At 36.4% G+C, this 15,337-nt stretch overlaps 1 protein-coding gene across 3 annotated transcripts in view; it reads right to left on the bottom strand.

The window, feature by feature from the left end:
- HSDL2 (hydroxysteroid dehydrogenase like 2) overlaps positions 1–15,337 on the bottom strand; it is a 58,909-nt gene that overhangs the window by 21,100 nt on the left and 22,472 nt on the right. For all 3 annotated transcript variants that reach the window (XM_081067769.1, XM_081067770.1, XM_081067768.1), the window contains 4 exons: positions 14,475–14,578; positions 13,236–13,334; positions 3,364–3,558; positions 1,535–1,606 (listed from right to left, as the gene is read on the bottom strand). In XM_081067769.1, coding sequence (XP_080923895.1) covers positions 1,535–1,606; positions 3,364–3,558; positions 13,236–13,334; positions 14,475–14,578 — 470 coding nt within the window. The remainder of the gene's footprint in view (positions 1–1,534; positions 1,607–3,363; positions 3,559–13,235; positions 13,335–14,474; positions 14,579–15,337) is intronic.

Genomic DNA, 15,337 nt, shown 5'->3' with positions numbered 1-15,337 from the left:
AGACCCCCCAAAATAACGATAAAGATATAAAAGATAAGATTAAGGGGTAGCCAGTTAGCTCAGTTGGTTAAAGCGTGTTGTTAATAACACCAAGGCTGCCGATTAGATGCCGCCTAAGGCACTGTGAGCTGTGCCCTCCTTAAAAAAATTAATTAACTAATTAATTAAAAAAAGAAAAAAAGGTAAGATTAAGCCAGAAAGAAGATTTGGCATTAAAATGCACTGCAGTAAGGTTCTTTAAGTTCGCTTAACATAACAAAGGAAATTTGTTACTAAATTTTTATTTATTTATTTATTTATTTATTTATTTATTTATTTATTTATTTATTTATGGCATAAAATCTCCTCTTTTTTTCTCTAAGATTTTATTGGGGAAGGTGAACAGGATTTTATTGGGGAACAGTGTGTACTTCCAGGACTTTTTTTCCAAGTCAAGTTGTTGTCCTTTCAGTCTTAGTTGTGGAGGGCACAGCTCAGCTCCAGGTCCAGTTGCTATTGCTAGTTGCAGGGGGCACAGCCCACCATCCCTTGCAGGACTTGAGGAATTGAACCAGCAACCTTGTGGTTGAGAGCCCATTGGCCCATGTGGGAATCGAACCGGCAGCTTTTGGAGTTAGGAACCTATTGCTCTAACCACCTGAGCCACCGGGCCGGCCCTGTTCCTAAATTTTGTAAGAGCCATCTAAAGAATCCATGATCATTTAGGAGACTCAGTGTCTGTAAGATAAAAATAAGGTAAGGGCCTAGAAGAACAGCAGCTATTCTTGTTAATAAACCACGAGTGAAATTCTTTTTATGGGTATTTGTAAAAGCATGTTTCTTCTGACATTTCAGTAAGCTAGTGGCATACTGCAAGAACACAAATACTAGCATGTAAACTCTGGACCAGTTCAAGGGGGTAATTGTTTTTCAATTATAAAAACAGAACAAAGTAAAACCAAAATCTCCTTTGAAGTTAATTTTTCCCATAAAGTAGTCACATAGCACAAACTCTGTGAATGGTGTTAGACGTACTTTGTGTGACACATTTTCCCTCAAAATAAAATAACACATCAACACAAAATACCTAAAGACAGTGCTATGAAAAGAAATAAAATTTTTAAAAAGGGTTGCTTTTTTCTTTTTAGACAGCTTTTTTTTTTAAATCAAATAAAAAGACTCTATTAAGAACTTCTTACTGGGGTGGCCAGTTAGCTCAGTTGGTTAACAACAAGGTTGCCGGTGCGATCCCCACATGGGCCACTGTGAGCTGTGCCTTCCACAACTAGATTGAAACAACTACTTGACTTGGAGCAGATGGGTCCTGGAAAAACACACTTAGAGTAAATAAAAAAGTTTTTTAAAAAAAGAACTTCTTACTGGTAGAAGAAAAACACAACTTTCTTTGCTAGAATTAACTAAAACTTCACATTGTCTAGTTTAAATTACAAATGGTTTAAAAGTAGAATGCAAAAAATGTCCAATTCTGTATCTTGGAAGCAATACATAAGTTAGTATCTTTATTTTCGTACATAAAATATGGTCTGTATCTTACCATGTGATCCCATTTTCTTGGTAACTGTATCCGGCAATTCATCTAAGAAGAAATCTGGCAACAAAGAATGGCCTGAAAAATAGACCCCAAAAATAATCAAGTTACTGTAACTACTTCAATATATTTAAGATTTTAACAACCGTTTAATAAATACTTATCTGTTTTTATTCAAATGTTCATTTTGGTTCAATGGAAAGACCCCCATGAGAACTGTCAAATGACCTGACCCTCACTAAGCTAAAAGCCTTTCCTTATAATCCAGTTATCCTGCTCTCCTATGGCAAAGTTCATCTTTAAGATCCAGCCAAAAGTCACCTATTATGTTGAGCCCTAACTGCTCTCCCAGCAGCCTCTGTCCCCTTCTCATCTATCCCTGCAACCTTCAGTCCTATATCCAATGTGCTCAGGACTCATTTCTTCCCTGGCCCCCTGAGAAAAGGGGGTTCCTCATTAAGGAGGACTTATTTATCGTCTCTGTCTGTCTGCTCCTGCTCCTGAGAAGATTAAACCCTGGAGGGCAGGATTGCATTGGTCTTTGTTATATCCTAACACTTATTACAGTACCACATCACATTAAATTCTCAACATTTGGTAGGATTTTTAACTTAAATGAAAAATTTTGTGCACAAAGACTCTGTGTCTTTCAAACCTAAAGTGATAATTACACTGTACCAGGACCCAGAAGACCTGGATCTGGTTCAGGTTCTGCCACCATTAGCTGACTGCTCTTAGGCAAAGGCTTACTCTCTTTGAACCAGTTTCTCTACTGTAAATATTAACTATTGAATACTGTTACTGTACCACACGCCAGGCTCTGTGCTAAGCACATTACAGTTCTGTGCGGAAGGCATCATTCCCTCAATTTTACCAATAAGGAAAGCAAAGAAAAGAGAAAGTGGGTGACACACCTAAAGTCACAACTATTGAGCAGCCAAGTTGGAATCTGAGGCCGGATTGCCTTCTCCCAAACTCCGTGTTCTTAATCACTACACAATATTCCTTCCCTCACAGGATTGCTATGAGGTTAAATAGATAATGTATGTAAAGTGCTTTGTAAAGCTGTAAAGAGCAATTTAATTCAATTCAGTTCAAATTGAACAGACAGACTGGAATGACACAAATATAAACATGTGGTTTCTGTCACCTAGAATTTCAACTTAATAAATAATATTTAAAACATACTTTGCACAAATAAACATAACTCTCATTTATGTCTATATTGTCTAATATTTAGTACACATTATATTTTATACATCGAAGTAAATAAAATGCATTATCATCACCATTATCATCTGCAATTTCAGAGGGGAAAAGTGATTTTTGAACAAGGGGGACTTCAGAGAACTTCTCAAATCAGACCCTTTAACACGGGCCAGACTCTGCTCACTCACTTTCACCAGCTGTCATTAAGCTACTCTAACAGACACAAACATTAGAAAAGAGTCCATAATCTTAAAAAGTTTTGGTGAAAAACCCACTACTGTATCATCTGTTACTATATCCTTGAATAAAATCTTTACTCCGTGATGTTAAGATCAACTTTTAAAACTAATTTTCATTTTTGGTTTCAAGATTTGGAAATGGCTAATAGCTAATGTGACCTTCTGTATCTGAATATCATTTAAAAAGCCCTCAATGCACTTCTATTTTTTCTTTCTCTTTTTTAAGGTGTGTCGGATGGGTTTTGTTTCCCTTCATTGGGAGGACTGCTTTTAAAAGAACATATAGATTTTATAATCACACAAATGCACACACACAAAAAACAGATGTGTTCATTGCAGAAAATGTGGGAAAAACGTAGCAATACTTTGAAAAACTGTATGCATTACCTGGTTTAATTGCATAGATGTCAAAATTTTTTATTCCTTCTTCTTTTAAGATATTTTCATCAATAATAAAGTTGCCAGTAAAACTTTTTGGTCTTTTGAAAATGGAATATGCAGCATCTGCAATGATATCAACTTTTCTACACTGGCTTTCAACACCAGATCCTCCCAGCATATCCATAGCAGCAGTGTGTATGGCTGTAGAGAAAACAAACATACACATCCATAACTCCAAATCAAATAACAGGTCTATGTAAGTAAGCAGCAAGACAGCTAATCTCTTTATTTCTCGGATGATAAAAACCAAGGTCCAGAGAGCTTACAGAACATGCCAAATATTCTACTGACGTAACTGGGTAGAAAACACATGTTCCTTGCTCTACACAACACTGCCTTATAAAGAACACCTTCATGACACTCACAGCAAAATTCAACTAGACTTTTCTGACTTAAAACACTTAGGAATTTGCATACCATTCTTGAGAGTCAAGAAAACCAGTAAAGTACAATAGAAAGAGCACTGAGCTATAACTCAGGTGAATGAGATTTTTATGCCAACTATGCCATGACTTTTGGCAAGCCACTTTAACATCTTTGGGCCTCACCTGTGTCTAATAAAATATGGAGCTCCTTTCCTAAGCTGATTGTCTCTCTTTCCCATCTATTAGAATAGAGAGACTCTGTTTTCTTTATTTATCATCTCTGTCTGCCTTTTACATCACTGTAAAAGTTACATAGTTACATAGTTTACATCACTGTACGCCAGTGCCTGAAACTATGACAAACACACCATAAGTACTCAATAAGTACAGGTTAACAACAGGATCCATCACATGAAATTCACTGATGATTCGGGAAAGAAAATAAGCAAGATTTGTAATGAAAGCTGATAGGCCTTGGAGCACAAGAATCCTAAAGATGACCCTAAAACTTATTAAAGAATAATTGGGGAAGTATCTATTGGTAGCTTCCGACTGATTCTCTTGATACAGCTTGCTCAAAACAAATAGTAACAAGAGTCTTAAAATCAATTGAAGATTTCCTTTCACGTCAACATATGCACACATATCAGGTTTAAAACATCGCCATTGTCTGAGTCCTCCTTCTCTGCGGAGAGAGCTTATCCCACTTCTTTAACATCTGCCAGCCCCCACCAAGCACACACATATATTCCTGTGTATACTCACTAAACCAAAGACACCACTGATTATAAAGTGTACCACTAAGAAAAAAAATCTCCCAATTAAACTAAGATACATCATCAATTGTAAGAGCATCCTGATCTCAAAAATGTAAAAACATGGACATCTCAGAATCAATGAAGGATTGTATAAACTGCTATTACAGCAAGTTGGAAAGTAGGTCCTTTGAAAAACAAGTAAACTAATTTTTGTTTCTTGCACCAGAAAAGCCAGCTGCAACCCTGTCACCTTGGCCTCCCTGGTTAGTGAGTTCCCACGTCTATTTGCAGTGTGGTCCAGGTGACACAGGACTGCAGCTATTCTGCGATCTTTTGTTATCTTCCTCTCTGCTGCCAGTACCAAGATCAGCAGCTGCCACTTCCAGACTCCTCACTCCAGGCTACATGAAATCTATCCCAAAGGGACCTTCCTCTTCTACCACACTTGTTCTGAGCAGTCAAGAGGTAAGAGGCAACCAGCACTTTGAACAGAAGCCCTCATCCCTCCTCTCCCCCCCAACCTCCATTTCAGCAGAAACTATGAAAATGGGTTTTATAAAACGACAAAATTGTATTTGTGAAGGTGACATAGTTGGGGGCCTGAGATCCTCATGTTGTGACACTACCAGAGGCCTGCTCACTGATCTCTTCTCTGGATGGGTTGAATTCAGCGGGGTGAAAGTCCTAGACCCCACTAGGACTAAGGGGTAATATAGCTGGTGTAGAGAAGGAGCACCGAGCCAGAGAGGCCAGTGGACCAGGACACTGTTTTAATTGTTGATAACATATGTTATACGTTAAGAGCAATAGATGTCCTTTCCCTTACAGGGCAATAATGTTGGGAGATGACTTCTGGTTCCAGCAGGCATACAGAAAGAGCCACTCTACACAGACTAGGAAGAGGACGTGTATTTTTTAAATAGAGACCTAACACACAGCCAGGAGCCTGGACACCCTCTCAAATCCACTTGCATTGCCTCAATCAGGAATAACACCATCTTGTAGCTAGCTTTCCTGCCTCCTCTCTCCACAGTCTTATAAGCTATCCTATATTCAGACACCAAGTTAAACTTCTTAAACCTTAGCAAAAACCTTATCACTCCATTGCTATGTTCCCTCTACTTACTATAGACTAAAATTCAAGCTCCCAAACTTGGCAACCAAGACCTGGGACTTAGCCCATCCATCTTCCCCCACAACCTCAAACCCACCCAACAGTCCAGTCAATCTCAGCTACTTACAGTTGCTCAAGTTCAGTGGGAAATAAAAAGCCCACACCTTATCATAAAGACTCCATATCAGACTCCTTGTGGTTCTACCAAACACACAATGTTTTCCCACATTGTAGCCTTTCTTGTTCCCTCTGCCTGGAATGCTTTGCCCAGTTCTCCTTGCTAACTCAAACATCCCCTTGGGGTCTCATTTCAGCTGTTTACTTCTGTTAGAAAACCTCTTTTCCTGACTTGAGCTACATGGCCCTCCTGCTGTTTCAAAAGTATCATGTATCATGTACATCATTCATTATGCCATGTATCACAAGAAACATGACTGAAAATTTAATTTATGGTGCCACCAAATTTAGAACCCAAATGATGCCAATGGTTCGAAGATGTCGAGTAAACCTTCAAATTGAGCATATCTATGCTAAAACAAAGATCTCAGCAGTGAGCTGATTTCTCCTGCCAATCCTGATAAAGACCTCCAGATTCCCTGTCATACAATGGTCTCCCTCTTTCTTATATAAGTTGTGTTCAGAATGTCTACTCAGCAGAAGGTAAGCATACTGTACATTCATTCATCCATCAAATATTTATTGAATCTTTATAATGACAATAATAAAACAAAGAAATCAGACTATCTGTACCTTTAAGAAGCTTTCATCCTAGCAAGAAAGACATTAAACTATAGTTATAAAATTAATAATTTAATTACAAATGTTGTGAAGGATACGTATAAACTACTAAATCCAACAATCAGTCCCATCTTATGAAAACTATCAGCAGCATGACACAATGAATCACTCCCCTTCTTCTTGAAACACTTTCTTTAATTGGCTTTCAGAATGTCATAGTCTTTGGTTTCTTCCTACCCTACTCTCCTATGTGGGTTCTTTCTCTTCTCCCCAACTTTTTAATGTTGCAACGGGCAGTGTTCCATTCTCTTCTTCTATTCACTCCTTAGATAGTATCATCTAGCCTTGTGGCTTTATGTACCACCTATATGCTAATAACCCACAAATTTCTATTTCCAGCTTGGACCTCTCTCCAGAATTGCAAACCCAGCTGCCTACTGACCGTCTCCACGTGACTGCTCCAACAATGCCCCAACAATGCCCCAAACTGAACTCTTAACCTTGCTCCCAGCCGGCTCAATTGCAGCTTTCCCCATCTCAGTTGATGTCAACTCCATTGTTCCAGTTACTAAAGCCAAAAATCTGGGGAGTCCTCCTTGGCTCTTCTTTTTTTGTGACATCTCACATCTAATTCGTCAGCAGATCACTGGTTCTACCTTCAGAATACACCAGAATTTGACCATTCACCACCATCTTTACTGCTAGCAGCCAGTCACAGCTACCAATATCTGTGCCTAGGTTACTGACATAGCCTCCAAACTGGTCTCCCTGTTTCTCCTTTTGCCCCCTGGGAATATATTCTCAACAGAGCAGCCAGAGATCCTTTTACAAATTTAGGTTTGATCAGGTCCCTCCTCAGCTCAAAAACCCTTCAAAAGCAACATACACACTCAAACATATTTTATTTATATGACATTTGTGTATGAAACAAAAGTTTATGAAACACTGCTGACTCTTACTATATGCAATACTCTCTAATATTTTTCTATTTTATTCCATTAGAAATAAAACAAAACAAAAAAATATTCTGGCTGTTGCCTACTAAGTCAATTTCACAATCCACTAAATTGATTTCATAACTCACCAATGAGTCTTGACACGTAGTTTGAAAAATATTGTAGAAGCACCTTTTCACTTTCACCTTTTGCCCCACTGCAAAGAATATCACCCCCCAAAAAATCTTAAAAGATTTCTGTCTGCTACAGAAACATAAGGGAAGCGAAGCAATAAAACATGGTTCTGATCCCACAGTGGGCCAGGGAACAAAGAAATCTTGGTCAAATTGGAGAAGAAAGGAAGTTTTAACAATTGATACCCAGAGTCCTTAAGAGAAAAGAAAGGCTGACTAGAGAGCTGGCTGCAGTAGCTCAATTGTCCTACGAGTTAGATCAGCAACACACCTCAGTGCTCCATAAATTCCCACCCATGGACCCTTATTTCCCCAGCTTCAGCATCACAGGTCACTAGACCTTTCACTCCTGCTTGGAGCTGAGGAAATCCCTTCACCCAATACACAGCAGATGGGACACAAAGATGAAAGGAACTCCCTCATCTGTTCCTAAGCTAGAATTCTGGAGACGTTTCACACTGCTGTACGTGGCAATTCAGTATCACAGTACTCATAGGGCTATACTACTTTGTAAAGATAGTGGATTCAATGTGCTTTTAACGGCAAACTCCTGCCAACCAACCTAGTAATCCAGTAGATGAAAAGCCAAATACCCTGCACAGTGTCTGCCACATGGTAACTCTCCAATAGATATTTGCAGAGTGATGGATGAGTAAGTAAAATAATGCCAGAAGGAAGAAGAATGGAAATAAACAGATAAAGGTCTGTAGTGAATACAGGAACACGTTAAATAACCCAATGAGCAGAATCAAGAAAATCCAGAATGTACATTAAAAAAAAAAAAAATCCAGAATGTTGGCAATTCTGTAAGATAAATTACCTGGTTTCTCAAGAAATAAGCAGGAAGAAAAAAGAGTATAACTTCTATAGATTAAAAACATTTAAGAGACATAGCACACAAATGTAATGTGTGGAACTTGTTTATATCCTGATTTGAACAAACACACTGCACAGAAAACATCTGAGACACTTGAGGAAACTGGAACACTGACTTGGTATTTGATGATATTAAAGTGTTAATGAATTTTAGCTATGATAATGATTTTATGGAGTTTTTTAAAGAGTCCTTGTATTTTAAAGACATATACTGAACTATAATACAGATAAAATGACAGAATGACTTAGATTAGCTTCACAATAAAACAGTACAGGTGAGGGTGAAGGGGGATGGGCACAGCATGTGGGCTGGTGAAACAAGATTAGTCACGCGTTGAAAATGGATTAAGCTGAATAGTACATGGTGTACTCGTCTCTCTACTTGTGTACATGTTTGTACATATGTTTGACAAATACATAATAAAGGGCCTGAGAGAATATTTATTGTAATTCCTGATTTTCTACCTGGGGTCCATAGGTACAGAGAGCTACTGCATCTCACACAATTAAGAATATGGGCAATATAAGAAATGGAAAATCTCAAGTACTGACAGCGTTTGGATGTTTAATGAAACTCTGTTCTATCATTTCCTTACCCTAACTAAACTGTATAGTTACCAAAGAATCTGGAGGACAAATTAAATGTGTTAACAAAAATACTAAAACAAATGTAATTCTAAGAGTACAAAAGCCCAGAGGCTCTCACAGAAGAAAAGCAGCAGACTGAATCAGGGAAATCTATTTAAACTTTAGAATCAGAGTACACATATTTAAAAAGTACCTAAAAAGGTACTCTGATTGTATTATATTATATGATTTATTTGTCCAAACAAAAATTTTAAGCTACAAAGGGCAGAAACAATGTGTCTTATTTCTTTTTTTTCATTCAATAGTTCCAAGTTAGAGATACAATGAAAATACTGTTTCAACTTTAATAAGCATAACAAAGCTTTCACATAGGTTTTATGGTAGTTCTGTATGAAAGTTACCAGGTTGCCAAATCCACTTAGTGAAGAGAAACATTTCCAGCAAATTAAGTAAGACCTTAGTGCTTTAATTACCATTTAATAATTTAATACTAATTTAATATCATGTATAAGAGCAGAAAGGATGCCAGAGAACTGAAGTTAAAAAAAAGGGGGAAGAAACTGAATACGTATGATGAAACAAAAGTCCATTATTGCCAAGAAATATGCCTGCTTTTATTGTTACTATTCAACATTGCTCTAAAAGTATTAGCTAATTTAATAAGAAATGGATGGGTAAGGAATTTAATATATACAGAAAAAAAAACCCAGACATAATTACCACTTTTTGTGATAAGACTTTCACTTTGAAAAAATCTAAGACAATCTATTGAAAACTGTTTAGTATTAATAAGAGTTCAGTTTGCTAGTACATTTATAAAAGATAAAGTGTTTACAGATACTTTGATGATAAATTAGAAAACATAATGGAAAATATATTGAAAATAAGAATAAAAAAGTAAAATACCTAGTAGTATACTTAATAAAAAAGGAGTAGTACTAGTCTGATTCTGGAAACATGATGAATTAGATACTCTAAAGGGTTGCCTAATTACAATAAAACTATAAACTAACAAATAAACAACAAACATTTTTTAAAGCCTTGTTGGGCTCTCCAAAAAAAAAAAAAAAATCAAGCATCTACTGGTGCTTCCACATTATTAAATGTGGTAGTTAAAGCACTAAGGTCTTACCTGATTTGCTGGAAATGTTTCTGTTCACCTAAATGGACTTGGCAAGTTGGCAACTTTCATACTAAACTACCATAAAAATCTATGTGTAAGCTCTCTTATGCTTATTAAAGTTGAAACATTACCTTTTCATTGTATCTCTAAAGCAAGAAAAACAAAAAACCAAGGGTAAAACAATTGTAAAGGAAGAAATAAATGTTATTATTTATATGATTACCTACATAGAAAATCCAAAAGAATCTACAGATAAATTAGAAAAAAATTTAAAAAGGTAGTTGTCTATAATTTGAATATCCAAAAGCATTTCTATACCCCGGCACCAAACAGAAAATATAATTTTTCTAAAAAAAACATACCATCTAGAATTGTGGCTCTCCCAAGATGAGACCGTTAGAATACTTTTCCTTCCCCACTCTTGCCATGCTTACATGAGCCCTTTAGAATTCAATTACTTCCATATTTCTCCCTTTCCCTTCTAGGTTTTGAAAAGAGAGTTTAGTGCTTTTAGTTAGAGACTAATCTTAAAGTTTTCTCTCATAGTGTATCTCTTCTACATCAAGAGTTCTTATTTGGAACTTACATTTCATATTCCCAGTACTTCTATCATAACCCATTTACATCTAACCACATATTTTCAGGGTTATTGTTTGCCATTATTTGCTCTCTTCATTTCCCTCTATTTTGAAAAGTCTCTGCTCTGATTATTTGTTGTTTGGTTAAAAGGCCTTTGAGAAGATTTTTTTCCAAATGTGATAGATAACTTGGCATGTCCCCATATGTTCCTTTTATTCTGTCAAAAAATGTTAACTTTACTGGCTGCCATCCTATCAGTAATCTATAAATGTTATTCCACTTCCTTCTAGTTTCTGGTGTTGCAGATAAAAAGAGTCTGCAATCTGGTTCTTTCTCATTTATAAGTAACATATATTCTTCCTAAAAGCCTATAAGATTTTCGTTTTATCCTTGAAATTCTGAGATTCTCCCAGGTGTCTTCCCCCCCCCCATAAATTCAGCTTCAAACTTGCTTAACCTTTTATTCCACACACACAAGTCTTTCCTCAGCTCAAGGAAACTGTTTTCTATTTTTAGTTCAATTACTGTTTCTCCATTATTTGCCCATTATCCTCCTTCTGGGACTCCTGATACTTGCACGTGGAGTCCCCTAAGTCTCTCTTCTTTTTTCTTTAGGGTGTTTTTGCACTGAGATATCTCTTGCACTTAAATTTCCAAGCTACTTCTTCAGGTGCTAACAGTGACCATCCAATCCTACAATTCAACTACTATACTATATTTTAATTCAAAACACAATCTCTGCAGAGTTCCAGAAAGCATTCTTCATGCTATAATTCAATCTTTTAAGTAGTTGCTGTATTTATTGAATCAAAGTATTCTGTTTTCTTTCGCAGTTTTATTTCACCGAAAGCTGCTATTCTGAGTGTTTTGTTTATTCTATCTATGTCTGGATATTGGATCCCCTTAGCTGTATTACACTTTTTCTGCCTCCCAATTACTCTGCTTACCCTTAGATAATGTAAATGATGGCAACCTTGCCATCATTTACCAGCAGTGGCAAGCAGAGCGGTCTGTGCCCCATAGATAGGTGATGTATTGGACGTACCAGTCACTGAGTCTGTTTGGGGGCCTAAATAAGTTTCCCTGGTCTCCCGTCCCAGCCTTGAGGATACGAAATGCTTATCTGACCTGTTAAATCACCCTGTTGAGGTCCTTGGATCTCCACAGCGCAAGCTCTCTCCAGGAACTTCTGAGTATCTGTTCTCTCCAGTGCTCTCCACTTGCCCCATTCTGTCCTGTGGCCCAGAGGGTAACACAGTCCCTCACAAGCTTCTCAGTTACTTCTCTCACAGAATCAATGCCTTCCAAGTCCTGCCTGCCTCCCACCCCAACTTCTGTTCCACTCAGGGGAGTTTCCTGGTGGTTGGAAATGGAAGACAGCAAGAATATAACTTCCAATAGTCATCGTCCCAGAAACTCCCTCTACCCTCAAAGAAGTGGAAAATATTCCAACTGCCATCTGTATGTTTCAGGGAATGTAATAAAGAATATGAAGATACTTTCTTAAGGAATCCAAAATTATTATTCATTAAATAAATATCTGAGTGACCACCATGTGTAGGGCACTGTCCGAAGAGCAGAAACACTAGTATTGCTCCCTAAGAAGTTTCCTAGGAAAAGGGACCACACTAATGTGTATGTTTAAGTTCTGATGTTAGTGTAATATAGGTTCTGTTAATTTTTTTAAAAGTGAAATTAAAACTGGTTCCCACTATGTATTCTCTTTATCATCAAGCACACTTTTCTGGGATATAATTGCCATTTAGATTTAAGATGAAATAAGCTAAGGTTCTCACAGGGATTATCTATTAAATATATGGAAAAATATCTGATGAAAAGAGTGTCTTTTCTTTTTCCTCCTTTAAGCTATTATGATATATAAGTAGAGAATACCGTTAAGAACCCACAAAAAGAACAAACTTTCCCTTTCTATCATTTTTGCTGGGTCTCCCCCCTTTTTATACAGCACATATTCCCAAGTCATCAGCTTCTGTCATATATTCACTCTAACGCTGCAAACAAAGTCCAGTCATATGCAGGTTCTTCTGTCACCTAAAGGGGATGTAGGCGCTCTGTGAACTCAGAATTCATGTGAAAGTACAGATAAGTCAGCTTTTTATAAAGGAAAAAGACAAAGGTAGTAGGAATACAAGAAAGTAAAGAAGTAGTTGTTAGGATATATAAGAGGAAAACAAGAGTTTGAGAAGCTGCAGGCTCTAGTAAGGTACCAGAGATGAGGATGGAGGAAAGATTCTGGACGCACAGTTGGCCTCCTGCCGGCTTTAATGAAAATTCTTCAAGTGCTCCGGGGTTCAATGTTTCTAGTATAACAATCAGCTGAAGAGTCAGTCTTACAGTCCAAGTCAAAGCTAGATGACTAAAGAGGGCCTCATGAGCACAATAAAAAGTTTAACTTGTTTCCCAAAAGACAGAGGTTACCTTTGATGGTCTACTCACTTCTACACATCTGCTCACCCAAGATGCAGCTCAAGAGTGTCAAGGACAATAAGTGAGAATCTGAAAAATGGATTTTTTAAAAAGTACATACCTGTTTTAGGCCATAATGCATTGACTGCAATTTCACCTTTAAATTCTTCTGCCATTCCAAGCACACACATAGACATTCCATACTTAGCAATGGTATAAGCTAAAAGAAACCACAAAGAAGAATAATTTAATTAAGAAACAAATTCATTTGTGTGTATAAATAACCCACTTCTTTCTATTACTATTTCCTTCTTGATACATTTTCCCATAATTCTTTAATAATATAATACTATGTACAAAATATAACTTTTAAACTGTACTGTTTTTAAAAGAACAGTTTTTATGGAAGTAGCTGAACCAATTTTATATCAACTAGTTTCATATATTTCCATCCTAATATTTGGGGTGTTTTTTGCAATATTGTATTAGTTTCAGGTGTACAACATAGTGATTAGACATTTACATAACTTGCGAATTGATCACCCCAATAAGTCTAGTACCCATCTGACACCATACACTTATTACAATATTACTGACTATATTCCTTATGCTATACTTTACATCCCTGTGACTATTTTTATAACTGCCAAGAGACAGTAATAAACTTTCATTTTTCTTAATATTATGGGGATAAGTTACATTATTATTTCATTATCTTTTTTTCTAAGAATGAAAGTGATCATTTAAAGGGAAACTGCATTAGTAAAACAACAAGAAAATGTTATAAATGCTTTTAATCTAGTCAATGAAAACAGAACTTTCAAGTTTAGTTCTGTAGGTTCCTATTCCAACTGCGTTTCCAAATTTTAGTAAATAATGTAAAAATAAGGACTAAGTATTTGACATATTTACTTTAAAGGTGGCAACTATACGTAATCTTGTTACTTAGCATACTCACATTAACTCATTAGTTGGCTGTGAACTATTTCATGGATAGTTTTTAACCAATTTTATTAAAGAATAACTTACATACAATAAAATACACCCATTGAGACTTGAGGGAGCTTTCTGGGATGATGGTAATTTGTATCTTGATGTGGGTATTCATTATACAGTGTATACATAGGTCAGAACTCACCAAACTGAACCATTAAGATCCGTACCTTTTACTGAATGTAAATTATACCTCGATTTTTAAAATTACGTATTAAAGATTGAAAATCTCCTTTCCAAAATGCTACTGATTCTGCATAGAAAATTTAATGTTGAATGCTATGTATAAACTGATTAAATTATAGATACACTGATGTAATACAAAACAAATGAGCCAAACAAACCATCTCCTCATCCTACCACCTACCACAGTGCTGTTTGAACCACAGTGGATTCAAGTTCAGCGGCGGGCTGAGATTGAGGATATGAGCAACATTACTCTTTTTCAAATAAGGAATACATGCTTTAGATCTGAAAGCAAAAGAAAACACAAGTCAAGTTAATAGGTGTCTTTTTTTTTTCAGGTGTATAAACTATTTATTAAGAGACACGGCCTATAGATTTAGTTCAGTGCTCTACATGTTCAGAGAAACTTCTCTATTAACAAACTATAGAAATGATCCCTGAAAGGATAGTCTTAAATTAATAGCTTTCTAACAGCTTCCCAACTTTTTAAGTTTTTTTTAAATTTTTTAATTTTTTTAAATTTATTGGGGTGACAATTGTTAGTAAAATTACATAGATTTCAGGTGTACAATTCTGTATTACATCATTTATAAATCCCATTGTGTGTTCACCACCCAGAGTCAGTTCTCCTTCCATCACCATATATTTGATCCCTCTTACCCTCATCTCCCTAAAGTTTTATTTTAAACTACTTCTACAGCGAAACTGAACTTGTTCAGTAACCTGTAGGGTATTTTTGCTTGTTTTTACTTTTCTAGAATAAACATAGGAAAAGGAAGTTATTTTCATCCTTGAAGCTTTGCTTAATGGCCTGACAACACGCTCCACTTGATGACAATAATCAAATCCTTGGGACATTAGCCTTAAATCCAACTGAGGTAATCCTCAACTACATCCTTCCAAATTCTTCCTCCATAACACACACACACACACACACACACACACAATGTTCAGTAACAGTAAATGTATTTGTCAGTTAGCACAACCAGGATTGTGCTAAAGAACATGGATGCTGAAGTCAGACACCCGGGTTCAAAGCCTCCT

This window comes from Rhinolophus hipposideros (assembly GCF_964194185.1).
Source record: "Rhinolophus hipposideros genome assembly, chromosome: 11".
NCBI classification, from domain to species: Eukaryota; Metazoa; Chordata; class Mammalia; order Chiroptera; family Rhinolophidae; genus Rhinolophus; species Rhinolophus hipposideros.
Note: the sequence above shows the minus strand (reverse complement) of the source record. Positions and strands in the feature narration are given on the sequence as shown.